The sequence below is a fragment of the Hippocampus guttulatus genome, chromosome 5 (assembly GCF_054856545.1).
Source record: "Hippocampus guttulatus isolate MCC_2025c chromosome 5, RoL_Hgut_1.0, whole genome shotgun sequence".
Classification (NCBI taxonomy): domain Eukaryota; kingdom Metazoa; phylum Chordata; class Actinopteri; order Syngnathiformes; family Syngnathidae; genus Hippocampus; species Hippocampus guttulatus.
The window spans coordinates 19165309-19184232 of record NC_141265.1 but is presented as its reverse complement, the minus strand read 5'-3'; the positions used below and the strand labels follow the sequence as shown (position 1 = coordinate 19184232).

The 18924-nt window shown below is 45.4% G+C and overlaps 1 protein-coding gene across 2 annotated transcripts; it reads right to left on the bottom strand.

The window, feature by feature from the left end:
* Positions 1-3369: 3369 nt before the first annotated feature.
* On the bottom strand, positions 3370-17757 carry disp3 (dispatched RND transporter family member 3). 2 transcript variants are annotated; one of them, XM_086112194.1, is made up of 21 exons: positions 17486-17757; positions 13619-14423; positions 12832-13051; positions 12601-12737; positions 12205-12339; positions 11956-12116; positions 11690-11829; positions 11330-11418; positions 11079-11249; positions 10171-10332; positions 9934-10083; positions 9158-9294; positions 8737-8906; positions 8490-8620; positions 8235-8419; positions 8023-8149; positions 7223-7368; positions 6990-7149; positions 6766-6879; positions 6511-6683; positions 3370-5119 (listed from the first exon to the last, which is right to left on the bottom strand). In XM_086112194.1, the coding sequence occupies exons 2-21, from the start codon at positions 14412-14414 to the stop codon at positions 4754-4756; spliced, it is 3870 nt and encodes a 1289-aa protein (XP_085968320.1). In that variant the 5' UTR covers positions 14415-14423; positions 17486-17757; the 3' UTR covers positions 3370-4753. The 2 variants fall into 2 exon arrangements, with proteins under 2 accessions (XP_085968320.1, XP_085968321.1); XM_086112195.1 differs by having other exon boundaries at positions 11079-11243.
* Between the last annotated feature and the right edge of the window lie 1167 nt (positions 17758-18924).

Below are 18924 nucleotides of genomic sequence, written 5' to 3'. Positions count from 1 at the left end.
AAAACGCCTTACTATACATGGTGGTTTTTTTCGGCTAAAAATTTCATCCAAAGATGCCTTGCTATACATGATCGGGTTTTTTTCGGCTAAAAACGCCTTACTATATGGTCGTTTTTTTTCAGCTAAAAACGCCTTACTATACCTGGTCATTTTTTTCCGCTAAAAACGCCTTACTAAACATTGTCGTTTTTTTTCGGTCAAAAACGGCTTACTATACATGGTCGTTTTTTTCGGCTAAAAAATTCGTCCAAAAACGCCTTACAATACATGGTCGTTTTTTTCGGCTAAAAACGTCTTACTATACCTGGTGTTTTTTTTCGGTCAAAAACGCCTTACTATACATGGTCGTTTTTTTCGGCTAAAAACGTCTTACTATACATGCTCGTTTTTTTCGGCTAAAAACGCCTTACTATACATGGTCGTTTTTTTTTTTTCCGGCTAAAAACGCCTTACTATACATGGTCGTTTTTTTTTCGGCTAAAAACGCCTTACTATACATGGTTGGTTTTTTCGGCTAAAAACGCCTTACTATATATACATGGTCGTTTTTTTCGGCTTAAAATTTCGTCCAAAAATGCCTTACTATACATGGTCGTTATTTTCATCCAAAAAGGCCTTACTATACATGGTAATTTTTTTTCGGCTAAAAACGCCTTACCCTACATGGTCGTTTTTTTCAGCTAAAAAATTTGTCCAAAAATGCCTTACTATACATGGTCGTTTTTTTCGTCCAAAAGGCCTTACTATACATGGTCGTTTTTTTCGTCCAAAAACGCCTTACTATACATGGTCGTTTTTTTCGGCTAAAAATTTCATCCAAAGATGCCTTGCTATACATGATCGTTTTTTTTCGGCTAAAAACGCCTTACTACATGGTCGTTTTTTTTCAGCTAAAAACGCCTTACTATACCTGGTCGTTTTTTTCCGCTAAAAACGCCTTACTAAACATTGTCGTTATTTTTCGGTCAAAAACGGCTTACTATACATGGTCGTTTTTTTCGGCTAAAAAATTCGTCCAAAAACGCCTTAATATACATGGTCGTTTTTTTCGGCTAAAAACGTCTTACTATACCTGGTCGTTTTTTTCGGTCAAAAACGCCTTACTATATACATGGTCACTTTTTTCGGCTAAAAACGCCTTACTATACATGGTCGTTTTTTTTCAGCTAAAAACGCCTTACTATACCTGGTCGTTTTTTTCCGCTAAAAACGCCTTACTAAACATTGTCGTTATTTTTCGGTCAAAAACGGCTTACTATACATGGTCGTTTTTTTCGGCTAAAAAATTCGTCCAAAAACGCCTTAATATACATGGTCGTTTTTTTCGGCTAAAAACGCCTTACTATACATGCTCGTTTTTTTTTTCGGCTAAAAATGGCTTACTATACATGGTCGTTTTTTTTCGGCTAAAAATTTTGTCCAAAAATGTCTTACTATACATGGTCGTTTTTTTCGGCTAAAAACGCCTTACTATACATGGTTGTTTTTTTCGGCTAAAAACGCCTTACTATATATACATGGTCGTTTTTTTCGGCTTAAAATTTCGTCCAAAAATGCCTTACTATACATGGTCGTTATTTTCATCCAAAAAGGCCTTACTATACATGGTAATTTTTTTTCAGCTAAAAACGCCTTACCCTACATGGTCGTTTTTTTCGGCTAAAAATTTCATCCAAAAATGCCTTACTATATATACATGGTCGTTTTTTTCGGCTAAAAACGCCTTACTATAAATGGTCGTTTTTTTCGGTCAAAAACGCCTTACTATACATGGTCATTTTTTTGGGCTAAAAATTTCGTCCAAAAACGCCTTACTATACATGGTCGTTTTTTTCGGCTAAAAACGCCTTACTATACATGGTCTTTTTTTTCGACTAATGATTTCGTCCAAAAATGCCTTCCTATACATGGTCATTTTTTTCGTCCAAAAAGGCCTTACTATACATGGTAATTTTTTTCGGCTAAAAACGCCTTAATGTACATGGTCGTTTTTTTTTCGGCTAAAAACGCCTTACTATACATGGTCGTTTTTTTCGGCTAAAAACGCCTTCCTATACATGGTCGTTTTTTTCGTCCAAAAAGGCCTTACTATACATGGTTGTTTTTTTCGGCTAAAAACGCCTTACTATACATGGTCGTTTTTTTTCGGCTAAAGATTTTGTCCAAAAATGCCTTCCTATACATGGTCGTTTTTTTCGTCCAAAAAGGCCTTACTATACATGGTCATTTGTTTCGGCTAAAAACGCCTTACTATACATGGTCTTTTTTTTTCGGCTAAAAACGCCTTCCTATACATGGTCGTTTTTTTCGTCCAAAAAGGCCTTACTATACATGGTCGTTTTTTTCGTCCAAAAAGGCCTTACTATACATGATCGTTTTTTTCGGCTAAAAATGCCTTCCTATACATGATCGTTTTTTTCGTCCAAAAAGGCCTTACTATACATGATCGTTTTTTTCGGCTAAAAATTTCATCCAAAAACGCCTTACTATACATGTTCCGGTTTTTTTCGTCTAAAAACGACTTACTATACATGGTCGTTTTTTTCGGCTAAAAATTTCGTCCAAAAATGCCTGACTATATATGGTCGGTTTTTTTCGGCTAAAAACACTTTACATGGTCGTTTTTTTCGTCGAAAAATGCCTTACTACACATGGTCGTTTTTTTCGGCTAAAAACGCCTTACTATACATGATCGTTTTTTTTCGGCTAAAAACGGCTTACTATACATGGTCATTTTTTTCGGCTCAAAGCGCCTTACTATACGTGGTCGTTTTTTTCGGCTAAAACCACTTTACTATATGTGGTTCTTTTTTTCGGCTAAAAACGCTCGTTTTTGTTTTTCGTTAAAACACCTTACTATTCATGGTCATTTTTTTCGGCTAAAAACACCTTACATGGTCGTTTTTTTCGTCGAAAAACACCTTACTACACATGGTCGTTTTTTTCGGCTAAAAACGCCTTACTATACATGGTCTTTTTTTTGGGCCAAAAATGGCTCATCGTTCACTTCAAAGAGTCGTTCACTCTTTGTACCGGCTCGTTCGCGACCGACACATCACTTGTGAAAATGTAGGTGATTGAACAGTCAGAGGTGCTGCCAAAAAGAACCCTTTCTGCACTGAAATACAATGAAATTAATTTTGATTCCGTTTGCTGCAATACAAACCGGATACTTCATACTTGACCATAAAGTTAATTTAAAACTTAGTACCTCAATTCAAAAACAAAATCTGACATTGAAAAAAAACGTCGTTTTGTATTTGTAAGACTGAATATGAAAATAAACAGAATTTAATTTTCAGTGAGGATCAAATACAGTTTCAAAGAAAAAAAAGTCTATCGTTTCAAATTCAGATTGTACAATTCAGATTCAGTTATTAAGAAAACCTTTATTAGTCTCGCAATGGAGAAATTCCCAATTCACAGCAGCAAAGTAATGAAAGGAAGAAGTAGAACAACAAAATTTAGGAGCTGCTGGAAAGGCAGCCACTCTCGCGGCGCCATTTTGAAGTCAAAATAACAAAAATAACACAACACAACACATCACATAGGACACAGACAGTCGAGGGATCTTCACCAATTTTCTGCATACACTTTGTTGTTATATGTGAGGTTCACAAATTATGACAATAAACATATTTTTATAACAGTCGTTTTTGAGACTTTTTTTTTTAATGTGGGTCAAATATGGCTCATGAAAGATGTGGCTTAGTTGTGGTTGAATTCAGGTTGATATCAGGAACCTGTTCTGGCCCAGTGTCGGGCCGGAGTAGGGCCAGATATGGTTTTACAATGAGGCTCAGATCTGGGCCGAATGCGGCCCACATCATGGATGCCAGACGTGGGCCACTGCAGGAACATCATTCATTGAGGTATGTGGGCCGAGTGTACTGCCGTGTCTGCCCCAGAGCTGGGCCAGACCAATTTTGCTGACTGGGTTGAATTCAATTTTTAATTGAATGACATTTAATGTCCAGCAAAGAAATGCAGTGGTCGGTTATTGTTCCAATTATGTAAAAAAAAATACAACATCTGACAAAACAGCGGAACCAGTCCAAAATTACGACTCCGCTCATAATGAGGAGAAAGGAATCTTTTGTTGCCATGGCAACCCTTACATTGCCAAACGAGAGCAGAAACATGTCTCCCTTTTCTGGATTTGCACCAACAACTATAATGGGTTCCTCTTCCTTAACATTTGGTAGAAACTGGCAAAGGAAAAGTTTTCTCAGCTGTTTATCGAAAAAAAAATATTGATATTGTTCCACAAATGAGGCGTTCAAGCCTGTTTTTTTTGGGGGGTGTGGGGGTGGAACCTGTACTTAAATCTGATCTGAGTGCAAACGAGTGTTCGTATGAGAAGTCCTCTGTGACAGTGGTTCTCAAACTTTTGACACAAAGTAGCACTTAAAAATAAAGACATATAACTGCTCTCCAGGTACCAACATCATAAAATACAATAGCCTAGTCGGTCTAAGTGTGTGTAAAAAAAAAAGGCAAGGATTTCATCCCTAAAAAGTACATTTAACATTATGAAAAGCCATAGTCACATAAAGCATTTAGAAAACAAACACTGCCTTCAATAACGACAAAAAAAGAAACTAAATGAATCATTAAAATGTATGGCACATAAAAGTTCAATAAAGCATGTATGTGAATGAACAAGTAAAGATTAAATCTGAAAGTTAAATCCAACTCATCTGTACTTGAAGAAGTGCTTCTTCTCTCTGAGACTCACTCCTCGATGACATCATCACGTTTGCACACCGTCAGCCAGCCAGGTCGCCGGCAAACCCGCGCGGCTCAACGCCCACCACAAGGCCCCGCCGGCGCTCGCCAGCGCCAGCGCAGCGGCGGCGGCTTTCAGCACGCCGCCGGGCGTCCGGCTGAAGTCGGCAGGCGCCGCGCTGGCCAGCGTGGCCACGGTCACGGTCAGGGTGAACAAAATGGAGACGGCGGTGTTAATGGCCACGATTTGGCCGAACTTGGCGAAAGGCACGATGACACAGAAGAAGAGGGGGAGCGTGGAGATCACCGTGGTAACAGCGCTGGACACTATGGCAACACCCACATGGTTGACTGCCTCCACGCTGCGTCGCTGCCTCCGAGCCGCAGCCTCCTGCCAACAAAAGGCGACGTGAATGCCACATGGTGATTTGGGCCTCATTTCATGTTGAACTCGCCTCCTTCAAAGGCACCGCACAAACTTTTGGCCGTTATTCTCCCATGCCTGATGAACTTGGTGATTTGAAGAAGCTGCTGCACCTCAAGCTAGATAGCGAACTCTATGAACTCTATGTAGGAACACAAGGAAATGAGTAATGGATGACAGCTCAAGCCAGAGTACAGTAGGATCTCTGGAAAGAGGGGCGGCTGGATGGATGGTATTAGATATGTGCAGTACAATGGCTGGATGAAGGATAGATACATCGGTATGTACCATAGCTATATTTTGAAAATGGATGGATTTTAGCTAGACGGGTATGGGGAAAATATATTTTTGGCAGATGAGTATTTAGGTATATCGGAAAGATGGGTGGATGGAGAACAGCTAAATGTGCATGTAATAGTACAGACAGGCGGTGAATGAATTGTATGAGATAGATACAACAATTGATTTATGGATGACAGATAGATTGGTCTTTGTAAGTTGTACAATAAGTGAATGAATGATGGATACAAAGGTATGGAGCGTATACGTATTTACGCCCAATGGGTATGCGGGTAAATAGGAAAGATAAGTGGATGATAACTGGATAGGTAGGTTGGTATACAGGTACACAGCCGGACGAGTTACACTGGAAAGATGGGTGGATGGATGGCAGCTAGACGGGCATGTAATTGGAAAGACAGGTGGCGGGTGGATGGATGGCATCGGGATAGGTGTGCAGGAACACAGCGAAATGGATGCATGGATGATGGCTCATTTGATGGAGGTATATTAGAAAGATGGATGGATGACAGTTAGACAGGTATGCAGGGAGGAAAACCGGGTTGTGGACGGACGGAAGGGAGATAGGCCTTAGTAAACTTGAAAATGGGTGGATGTGAGGTGTGTACTCGAGACACATGGGAAAATGGTATGTATGACCTAGAAAGGTATGAAGGTAAATCTGGAAAAAATGGTGGATGGATACTAGATAGGTATGTTGATACTTGAGAAAATGAATGTTTGAAGGATAGATTACTGTGACAGAGGTGTATACGTACATAGGAAGGATGGGTGGATGGTATCTACAGCTGTAGCTAAAAAATGGAGGTGTGTAGTTACTGAACATGGGAAACACTGGTGGATGCACGATCGCTAAATAGGTCTGGAGGTACATAGGAAAGATGGGTGGAAGGATAATAAGTAGTTAACTATGTACCATACAGTATGTAGGTGTAAAGAATATGCGGACGAACGATGGCGACGTAGATAAGTAGGAAAATGGGTATAGTCGACGACAGTGGATGAATGGCAGCTAGACGGGCTTGATGCCTGAAGCAAGATAGACGATCCAGGCTTACGCAGCCGAGTCCCGCAGCCGGAGGTGCCGTCTCCCCGGCCAGCATGTACCCTTCCACCAGGTGCAGACAGTAATCCACTGAGGATCCCACCAGGATGGACAGAGAAATGGCCTCCACCACTCCCAACTCCCAGCCCAACCAGTACATGGCCGCGCCCACCACGCAGATCACTCCTGAAAGAAGACCACAGTGGCACCATTGTGGCCCAAGCGGGCCTGAGGAGCTTTCAATGTCCTGAAAGGTTCATGACGGTACCCAGGATGGTGACGAGGACTGGAAGCAGTAGGAAAAGATGAGCGGTAAGAACCGAGACGGCGGCCACGCAGATAAGCAGGGACAGCAGCAGACTCCAGAGGGCGCTCTCAACACCTACAACACACTCCCGTTAAGTTGCCTCATGACGCACAAACGCACTTGCCCACCTACCCAACTAGCGCCACACACACACACACACACACACACCTACACCGCAGCCGTACCTATGATCTCCATGAAGATCTGCTTCCAGTGCTCACAGGTCTGAAAGCCTCGCCTTAAGGCCGAAGACGGCGGAAGAGCCGAGAGTTGCTCCTGGATGAAGGTCTCCCACCGCAAGAAGTCGGAGTAGGTCTGGAAGGAGGACTTGCCCTTGTACGTGGTCTGGAACGAGAGGGCGCGGGACTGAAGGGCGACGGATGAACCCGAAGCGCCGAGCGGCCAGAAGGCGACTCACCGACTCAAAGGCCATCGAGATCCATCGGACCTTCCCGGCGTGCGTTCCCACCGCCCCGTGGGAGAGCTGGCCCGGGAGCAGGTTGGGCTCGGGCAGAGCGTGACATTCCGGATGCAGCAGAGGCAGGACGGAGGACAACTTGTGACCTCATCGCAAAGCAAATATATGATACTTTTTATTATAATTTCATAATTTACAGAGAACATTTTCTGTTGAGAAACTGAATTCTCAACGACTTGGACAATTTGAAGCTAAAGAAGGTCTCCAAATGAGTATTCGATAATCAAACATAATTGATTAGTTGTTGATGAATCATTGCACCTCGTGTGTGTGTTACAGTCATAAGTAGTTATGTGTGTATGTAAAAAGACGGCGTTATGGTTGTTTTTGTGAACTGGTGATTAAAAAAAAAAAAAAAGACCTCATGTAGACCAGGGGTGTCAGACTCATTTTTTAGCGCGGGCCAGATTTTAATTACAGTTTCCCCTCTGACTGAAATCATATAAGGAAGTAAAAAAATAACAGTTTATTCACCTCCCGTTAAATTTACTGTGAGGAGTTTGGTGAAAAGAAAATGCTTCCAGTATCACTCTTATTTATTACAAATGAGAATTTGAAATTTTGGGAGAGACTTTAGCAAGCATCATGAAAGCTGACATCTTTGATTTGCTTTCGCGGGCCACATAAAATGATGTGGCGGGCCCGATCTGGCCCCCCGGCCCTTGAGTTTGACACCTGTGATGTAGACGTTAAAAAGCTTTGGCAACAAATCAGGCAAGCAATTTCTCGTCGGATGTTACCTGAAGGCAAGCACTGCGCTCCTCCGGGCTTCACGAGTTGTTTATTTGCACTCACGGCTTTGCAAATCTTGCACAAGTGTCCCATTTCCTGGAAAATGTCAAAATCGGGATCCAATATGACGTTGCCCTATTCGGGGGGGAGAAAATAAAGAGCAGCTTGACTTCACAGAATTCCGTTGACTTGACATGTGATGAAGCTGCAGGAGCCTCACAATGTCTCCAATGACATGATTGCCTCGGCGCTGCGTCCGATTAACTCCCAAGATGCCAAAGACCACGAAGACCATGGCGCCCGTGTCGACCAGAGGACGCACGGCCGGCCGGCCGCAAGCGCCGCCTGTGCACGGATTGAAGCCAAACATCTTGGATGCTTTCTCGGGTGCCGCGGAGGCGGAATCTTGAATGGGAGCGCACAAGAAATTGTCATGAGGACAACATGTGGCGTGTCAGTTGCGCCTCGGTCTCACCTCTGGGAAGAGGAGCGTAAAAGGTTCCCCGTGTGGGTCCGTCGGGGGTGCCGCTGACGCCGCAGCCAGGCGGGCTGACGCACACGCGGGTCGGATGAGGCCGCAGTTTGTGCTGGGCAAAATGCAGTTTCCTACCAATTCAAAATTGAAAAACAAACAGTTCGGAAAGATCCCATGCAAATGGCATGTACTAAAAAGTTAAATACAACTGAAATGTACTTGACAGAGCCTGATTAAATGCCTTTACCTGCTGTGCTGCTGCGCCGATGCCGCCACATAAAAGGAAAATTCAGGCATCCAGCTGTGGCGGCGGTCACAGGATCCAGACGTGATCATCCAGCCGGGATACGGGTAGTAGTCGTGGGAGACGCACACTGTCATTCTTTTGGTGTAGTTGAGCCACGGATGATTGAAGGCCTGTCCATATACAAGAAATAAGACGACAACTTCTGTTCAAAGACACACCGAGGGGGGGGGGGGCGCTTGCTTAAAGGTTTAACATTACCGCAAAGTTGACGCTAGTTTCCTATGGTGTATCGAATTGAATTGTGAACAGTAACTCGGGACTTGCTTGAAACGTGAAGGTGAAGACTTGAGACTTACTTCGGACTTATGCATACCGCGTGCCACTTGCTTGCATCCCTGGTGTGTGGGGCACGTGCGCCTACCTGAAATGAAGACACCTGCTCGCGCTCTGTGCTGCACAGCGTCCACGGGGAAGGAGTACTGGCGTTAAGGGAAAAGCGGTAAACGCTGGCCGAGCTTCTCGCCTCCAACTTTGATATGAAGACCGTGAGTAAGAAGCCTACAAAAATAAAGGAAGGGCTTAGTAATGCATTGACACAGGCTCGTCTCTATCTATGGGTTGGTAGCTCAAGAAAAGGTTTACTAGAACAGCTGAACTTTATTAGGGGTTGATCAGAGGTGTCGCGCATGCGCTGGCTCCCATAGAATGTTAACTTGAATTTGAATGCAATTTTTTGATTCTACCAGAGCCGCATCACTAGTTAAAAGAGGGTGTGCACACTTGTGCAACCAGATGATATCGGTTTTACCTCTCCTTGAAAAAAGATGTCTTTTTTGCTGTTGCTGTTTTTAATGGAGTGATATATTGTAGGTTATAATTCACATAAATGGTGGAAAAGTTTTGAAAGAATTTATCTCGGTCCGATTTTTTTTACATCACAAAAAACAGACAGGGGTGTGTAGAGTACCTGTCATAGGTACTCGCCTGCCTTCTTACCTTCCTACAAACCCACAGCCACATTTTTTAAAAAACCCAACTCATTTTGTCACAACATTCATTGCATAAAGATTATTTCATCTTTTGTTGAGGCAATACATTTGTTGGAAAAAAAAAAAAAAAGAATGTCAAAGTTGCAAGTCTGTATTCGGCCTGTTTTGGATCTGAGGTCTTCCCTTCCTTCTTTCCCACCCATTTTACCTGTTTGGTTGCTGGTCGCATTTTGCTGTGCCGCATTTGGAGGCGCCATTGAGGCAGGTGCTGCGCTGTTGGACGGCTCATGCGCGGACATCCCGAATGTTGACGAGGACGCGTGACGGGACAAAGAGTGCGGCTTCTCCATGAACACCCCTGAAGAATACATGGTGCTTGTTTGTTTTTTTGTTGTTTTTTAAATTTAAAGAAATGTCTGGTTTGGAGCAGCTGATGCGGCCTTACCTGAGCACATGGGGCAGGAGATACCTTGACTGCTGAGGTTGTTCCTGAGAGCCAGAAGAGTCTGGAGGTTGGTGTCCTGGCGGAAGAGTAAGGGGCCGCGGGAGGCTGGCCTCAGCAGGCAGCAACAGCCCGCGGACACCAGCAAGACCACGAGGAAGACGCCTGGGTGACAATCAGGGTGAACAATAGATTTTGTTAGGTGCAAAATACAAGTACTACTTAGTATTTGCTCAAAGCATCACTGGTGTACTAAGCATACATAAGAATGCATAAAATGTTTAACAGCTGTTGATTTTTTTTTTTGGGGCATATTTGATAGTGCACTTCCACATTAATTAGGCATCAGTCCACATGGATTTTATTCATTTATTTATGGCTTATTTCGATATTTGGCAGAATTACCGTACATTCTTTTGTCTTATGTTGTATTTCATTTTTTTAAAAATCATTAAAATGTATCCAGAATATTGCTGATTTTTGCTGATTTGAAAAGCGTTTTAATATCATCCGCTTAAATCAGCCGGACCCTGAAATTGTTCTTGTTCTTTTTCCATATTTATCATGCTGGTGTCGCAAATACATGCATGTTCTACGGCACTTTTACTTTTTTGTCCAAATCTTGTCGTAAAAAGTTAACACGTTAAATGTTCAACCGTGAAAGAGAATAAAATGAGCCATCAAAGTGCAAGTTTTGGCTGGTTCATGTCTGTTGACGAGCAGAACCCCTTCCGCCGCCCCCGCAGTTCTCTCCAGCTCTTTTCTCATGTAGACTCGCACAGGTGAGGTAAGACAACCTTGGTAAAATATTTACAGCTCGGAAATCATGCGGAGAAATGTTTTTGGAACGTAGAAATGGTCAGCGCGCTCCTTGGAAATTTCCAGCCCAGTTCACTCTGTGATGGCCTTACCTAGAACAGTTTTCCTCCTTTCCACAGCTGGCCGGACTACGAAATGCTGGAGGGCCCGCTGCAGTTTTGCGCTGACCACACCTTGGTGCCGGTGCCCTGCGTGGTTCAGCGGTGCCTCCACCGACAGGGAAAGAACGCCCTCGTCGCCGTCTGCCTCTTGAAGATCTGCCGCTGGACACAGACGACAAAGGGGAGTTGCGGACGTGTGCACGAGCGGCCGTTTACGAGTCCGTGCCGGATAATAATCTCACCTGGCTCAGTTTCCACCGACAGCAGGGCCACGTCGTCGTCGTCCGACAGAGGGCCGTGGCTCGATGACAAGCCCCCAAACGATTTGCAGCTTGTGAGGAAAGAGGCCATTTAGGGAGCGAGACAGCGGAGGGGATTCGATCTACAGATTGCTGTTGTCTTTTTTTTTTTTTTTTTTTTAATGCAATTTTTTTTTGCAGTACAAGCTTGGTCATGAAACAAATCAAATCATAAGTCAAAGCATTACTGTAGTTCGACTACCGGTAATGAAATGGATCATAAACTTTTCCAGAAAAGAAAATCCAAAACATCTCATGACACAAGTGACGCATTGTAGCCCTGTGCAAATGCAATTCGCTCACCAGCGGGACCCGTCGTTCTCGTGCGGCTCCACGCTCCGCGTCCAGATACACAAGGCGGCCGGCATCAGGATGCAAACCCAAAGCCAGCAGCAGCTGACAATGAGGGCCATGAACAGGCCAAAGTCGCGCACCGCTGGGATCTGTGTCAAAGAACCTTGAAACGTTCACTTTGCGGGAAAGTGACCGCCGAGCAAAAAAACAACAACAACACTTTCTATTCATGCAACGCAACTAGACCGGAAATCGGACGCTTGATCTGTGACGACCTCGGAGAGGGCGTTGGCGGCGTAGGCGGCCGCCGTGGTGAAAGAGGTGAAGAAAGTGGCTCGGCCGGCCGTCTTGACGGTGTAGACCATACGCCGCCGCGGATGGCCGAGATGGGCCGCCTGTCTGAAGGTGTTGATGAACACAAACACATCATCCACCCCTGAGCGAAGAAGCAAAGAAAATGACAGGCTATCATTTGCCTCCCCCCCAACCCCCAGTCAGTTCCAAATTGCATTTATTTCCCCTACCGATTCCGATAATGACGAAGGCGGCCACTCCGTTGAGAATCCCGAGGTACCTGACGCCGAACGCCACGTGGTACAAGAAAAGAGCCATCAGGCAACTCACGCCGATGCTGGCCAACCCGAAGAACGTCAAAAAGGCTGCGTGGGGGGAGAGAAGGAAAAAAAAACAATCCCACACCAGTACGACATTCATATGCACAATCACGAACGGGGTTGGAAAAGTCGCTAAAAACATCAAACAAGACATCGCGCTTCTATAAATGAGCTCCTCTTTGTTTCCAGCTCATTCAGTGGAAGCCATTTACAGTGGGCGGGGCACGTAGAACAGCCGACGGCGCGGGGACGATGAATCGCCCGACCGCAAACGGTTTGATATACGAGCGTGACTATCAACGATACCAGAGAAAGAGGTCAGGACGTAGACCAGCGCGCTAATGCAGACCCCACTGATGACTGCCAGCATCATATCGTTCCTGAAGGTGTGCCTCACTTCATGGTCAAACAGCTCCGTTCCCCCGTAGAGAACCTTCACCTGGCTGACATCAGCAAAGACGGCCAAGACGGAGAGCAGGTTACGACTTAAGGGTCAACTCGCACCACTGTCAACCCGATGACAAGACTTGGTCTGACCTGGTGGATTGCTTGGCCAGGATTTCGGCATACTGCACCGCAAAGTCCTTGAAGTGGCTCCTCTGCTCGTCGGCTCGGTCCTGCACGGAGTAGTAGGACGGGAGAGGGGCGCCGAAGTGGATTTCGCTTCGCAGGAGGGAGGAGGAGAGGTGATCGGGGGAGAGACTCTCATCCACGTACCAGTAGAACTGAGGGTGGGTGATGGCCAGACTCAACGAACCTGCAGGGACAAGTAAGGTGGACTTTGGGGCAGTCATGTTTCCAGGCAGGGGGTAGGGGGGGGGGGGGGGCCTGAACTGGTTGCCGGCTCGCAGGGCACACAGAAACCAACAACCATCCGTGTTCACACACACACACCTAGGGACAATTCGGAGTGTTCAATCAGCCTGGAATGTGGGAGGAAACCGGAATACCCGGAGAAAACCCACTCAGGCACGGGGAAGAACATGCAAACTCCTGACAGCAAGGCAAGGAAGCCTGCGCCTCTGCGGTGGACGTGCTTACCAGTCGAGCGCCACAATTCGGAGTGTTCAATCAGCCTGGAATGTGGGAGGAAACCGGAATACCCGGAGAAAACCCACTCAGGCACGGGGAAGAACATGCAAACTCCTGACAGCAAGGCAAGGAAGCCTGCGCCTCTGCGGTGGACGTGCTTACCAGTCGAGAGCCCCGCCGCCCAAACTTTCACATCATATATGTTGTTCTATTCTCCAAATATAAAACCTGTGATTTCTATCTTGGCGGAAAAGAGGCGTTAAGGTGGCGTTTGATGCTACCGTGTGCTCACCTTGTATGTCGGCCAGATCTGGACCCATGCCGTCATAGTAGATCTTCCCACCTCGCTCGCTGGGGTAGAGGTACGACAGGAGCGAGCTGGGCGGGGAGCAGTACGAGGGCCCCAGCGGGAGGTCCCTCAGCACCTCCACGGGCTTCCAGCAAAACTGAGGGAAGTGCGGGTGCTGCATGAGGAGACGCTCCACCTTGTGGATGGTGCGGAGGCGCTCGGGAGTGAAGATGTTGCCGTCGCCCTCGCCCTGAGCCACGAACACCAGCTCGATCCTCCACAAGGCCTGACTCTGGAGGTAGTAGTCGGGGGTCGAGCGCCGTCCGCGGTGGGCTGACGCTTGATGGCCTGCGGCCGTCTCGGGGGCGTCGTCGAGTGTCCCGTTGTTGACCGGCTTCTCCATCGGTTGCTCCCCCAGAGCCTCGGCCTCGCCGCCCTCCGAGTCCCTCTTGCGTCTGTCCCAGGAGCCCAGCTGGGTCTTCAACGCAACGGCGAGGGCGTCGAAACGCTCGGCAGAGAAGTGACTGTGCACTTCGAAGGCACCGTAGGAGAGGTCGATGTCCAGAGGCGGGCAGTAGAGGAGCATGAAGGCAAACAAGGCGCAGGGCAGGACGATAAACCCCCCGAGGACGGCCCCGCTGGCCCAGGGCCGCGTGTAGACCCAGGCCACAAGCCTCCACGGCCCGCCTACCACCGCATGCCTCAAACCTCCAACCGTCGCCACCTCCACCTGCTCTTCCTCCTCCTCCTCTCCTCCCCGGGTTGTGTGAAACAACAGCGCCTCGTCGTCCGCGTCCATCCTTGTTGTCTGGAAGGGATCAACAAAGTCAAGTAAAAAGTCAAATGCATTTGCACACAAATAGTCAGGGATGTTCGGCTGATGAAGAGGACATGAAAACGTTTCACAGATGAGCGTTGTTAACAAATCTGTCAAATTTCAATGATAAAATAAATAAATAAATCTGCATTTATATCAAATGAAACTTCAAAATAGTAAAAAAATAAAAATGTCTCCGTCATCTCTGTTCTCAAACGCTGTGGCCGTTGGATCGCTTCGCCAACAACTGGAGCATTTCGAGAGGTGAAAAGTCACTTCTGGTAACTTGATGAGTTTGATGCTATGAATGTTCTTGCTTTGTGTTCGACTGGCGACCGCCGTCGTACCCCAAATGCGGAAATGGTCCATGCATCGAGTCTATGGGCCAATAAAGTCATAAAGTTCCGAGAGTGTCCACTTCAATGCCTTTCCGTGACTCTTCGAGTCTCTCTGGTGCAACCTTCTTGAGGACACTCCGAGCTCAGGAGCCACTCGGCTCCGAGAGCATCACGTTTGAAACCTCGCCATAGCACGGCTAATACACTTGTTAGGTGTCATCTCGGTCTCATGATGTCAAACATTTCATCGGCATAACGAAGAGGAGTTTGAAGAAATAATTCAAATCGAAGCAGAAAATGTACATGTGTGAGGAGCGCACAAGACCGTCGCTTTCTGTCTCATGTTCTGCCGAGTCCCGCTTTAGCATACTAATCAAGCAGATTGATTTCATTCTCCCCCTCTCTGACGGCTCGTACAAAACATTACCAAATGCAGGCAGAGTCTGAGCAAGGCGCTGGCAAATTCAATCATCTCACTCGTCTCGTTACCGACAAAAGCGGGGTGGAACGTTACGGGGAAATGTGCAGGCTCCCATCTTTGTGCACATTTCGTATTCTAAGTGGGCGACAGGTTCGGCGAGCCACTTATTGATCTGTTTCTCTGCTCAAACCAAATAAGTTTTTCAAATGAAATTAGGAGTCCAGTGATTGCCCTGGAAAGTGGAAAGTTTAAGGTCTGATACATTATCTGCTGCGCCCAATCATAAAAACCTTGATTATGAACACGAAGGCCCACTACCCTACTGTATTTTAATATTGGTCATGATGGTGGTACTCGGGGTGGCTAATCGTTTTGAGGTGGTACATGGAGGGAAACCTTTTAAACTCATTCAGTACCAGCCAATTCTGGACCAAGTCTGAAAAGACGTTTATAAACGTCTTTGGGAGTGAAAGAGTTCATTAATACGATATCATAGGACAATGTAATGTTGCCCTAAGCAGGAGAGTGTGTCACTTTTTCATATGATTTGCGACGAAATTGAACCATGGGCATTTCGAGCTGCATTGGAGTTAGCCTAATCGTCAGCTAAAATCGACATGCCTCAATGAACGACACCAAAGTGTTTGCTCGATTTGTTGATTTTTTTTTCTTGCCCAAATTCTTCCAATCAGACCAATGCGATGATGCTATTAGGATTACTGTGAGTGTCTGGGATTAGCCTAAAGGCGTGATCGTGCTGAATGATGACAGGCCAACAGTGAAGATGTACAAGATGATAAAAATAAAGGGAAGACAGATGATCACACACACGCAAGCGTCGCTGCATCATCTGTTGAAAGAAAATCCATGTTCTCTGCTTTTGCAATGACAGGACGAGCTGTTCGTCTTCTTGCACTCCAACATCAAACAGCCTCAAAAGTGACAACAAGACATGACAGATTAAAAAGCCCGAGAGGCACATTGAGACAGTGCCACCGCGCAGACTCGTAGGAGTGCTGGCGCTTTGTCGTGAAGCTGCGAACAGAGATAAGGAGGCGCGGAGGTCTGCAAAGCAACGTGCCCGCTGGCTTAACTACCTTGTGTTTAGCGCCTGCCATCATTGTTCAACACTTCCATTTTTCAGCACGCATTAGCAACACAAAGTCCATTTACAAGCTGTGTAGGTGTGGGCAAACAAAAAAACAAAAAAAAAAGTCGTTCTGTCTCCGATGCCTCTATTTATACGAGTAATCTTCATGCCTATGATTCTCATGAGATTAGATGTCCATCTATTTTCTATCGTGCTTATCCTCATTAGATGTGCTGGTGGCTATGCCAGCAGCACATCGGGTCGAACCGGCCCTGGATGCCAGCCAATAGACACATAAAAATATGAACCGTATATACTGTATATATTTTTTTAACCCTCAAAAATTATTACATTATAGGGGATAAACCACCAAAAAGTGCTTTGGATGAAAAACGGAAGTTGCCTTTCCATAGAAATTTTTTTTAATGTAACTTTAGTGGTTTTTAAATGTACTGAATTTTTTTTTTAACCATGCGATAAAATATATACAAAACATATATACTGTAAATACACACTACTGTATTGTAGACTATTTCAGATCCATAGCCCATAAAAACAATAGAGAAAGAGAAATCTATATTTTTAAATAAACACTGGTCAACATTTTACTTTTTTTTTTTCCAGTCATCTCTGATTAAAATTTGCCATTGACCCAATTTATTAACCGATCCCAAAGTGTTGAAAATTGGGAACATAACTTTAAAAATCCCCAAATTTGCTGTTTTATGACATTCCATTTAACAATGTTTTTACAGTACGTTTCTTTACAAAGTGCAAAACTGCAGGTTTCTATTTGTACTAAAACATGCTCTAAACAAATGTATGGTTTTGTGGAGCTGCAACAGATTAATGGCATTTCCATTCATTTAAACAGGGAAAGATGCTCCAATGTACCGGTACATAAAAATGAAGAAATATATTTTAGCTGACCATTTAGAGGTTGAAAATCCTTCATGCCATTCTTTGGCTACGCTGCAACAATAAAGTGAGAGTTCACACCGACAGCCTTTTGTCAATGCTCGTGACCTTTACTTGCCTTCACTCACACCTGTTTCTACTTGGCTGTTATTTTTCATTTTGTGCCCATTTCTACTCAGGACAGCTCTCACAATTCTCATATAAGAAGCTTTATGTTGAGTCCAAGTAGGAAATCTCCTTAACATGTCACACAAAAAGGATTTAATGTTAGCCAAGCAGCACTTACATGAGGCTGATGGGAGGGGGTGAGGGGGCACTCAGGGTCCGTTCAGGCCTTCTGGGTCCACACGCAATGTGCGCTTTGGGGTATCATCCCCTCCTGTTTCTCCTGAAAGGTGACGCTTATAGTCATGAGTCATCAAGCATACCCACCAACACTAAAACTCCTACAAGACAAATATTTGGCTTTCCCTTTGTTTTGCTTTTTTTTGCACTGGCGTTTCTCGCCGCTCTCCTCTCGTCGCCGCTAGTCGTCCGGGCGACAGAGTCAGCGAGACATTTCTCCCCTCCTCTCTCTCTCTCTCTCTCTCGTGGCTTTGTTCTGAGTGGAAGGCAGGCAAGGAGTGTACCAAATCATTTATGTACACACTGCCAGCAGAGAGCACACAAGAATATGATGGGAATGCAGAAAAAAAAAATCTTCACAACCAGATTCACCTGATTAAAGAGGGTGAAGATGGGCTGTTTAGTGGGGATGTTATAGGAGAGCACCCTACAACCCCCCACCCCTTGGTATCTTGGCTGAGTTGGTACCATCCAGTCCGGTCGTGGTTGAAGCGAAGGCGCGCTTATAAAACGGTGATCAGAATGATTGGCTACAGTGGGAAATAAAAGTGCAGGCAGTTGGGCATAATTATGTGGAATAAGAGTTTATTAGCAAGCGGTTCATTTCACGGTGTGTGTGTGTGTGTTCCTTGTCTTGGCTCCGCATTACCCTGCAGGGCCTCTCATCTAACATTAATGACTCCACATAAGCAAACTATCCATCAGCTCACTTCTCAGCCTTCCCTCCCGCGGATCTGCTTGACATCGAGTGTAATGTTATTTATCATCTCCATCAGTGGTTCTCCATTTTTTAACAGAGGAGCACCACCTGGAAAATTGTTTGAAAAGATAGAAGCAGCCCCCAAATACAGTAGCATAATAGGCCAAAGTGTTCATCAAAAAATGAGCACATTTAATTTCATACAGCAGGTTGTTCTGACTCAGCTATTTGGTTGAACTTGAGTCACTCTACAAGTGAGGATTTACTGTACAGCACTGGCAATTTTAAATATCGTGTCACCGTAGAGCTGTTCGAAACAGTTCATTTGGTTGGAGCCTATCCCAGCTGTCATCGGGCAGTAAGCAGGGGGACACCCTGAACTGGGTGCCAGCCAATCGCAGGGCACACATAGACGAACAACCATCCGCGCTCGCACTCAAACCGAGGGACATCTTGGAGTGTTCAATCAGCCTGCCGTGCATGTTTTTGGAATGTGGGAGGAAACCGGAGTACCCGGAGAAAACCCACGCACGCACAGGGAGAACATAGAAATTCCACACAGGAAGGCCGGAGGTGGGATCGAACTCTGCACCTCTGCACTGAGAGGCCGATGTGCTAACCAGCCAATCACCATGCCACTCAGTATACAAATCTAATATACATTGTATAAGTATAGTTTT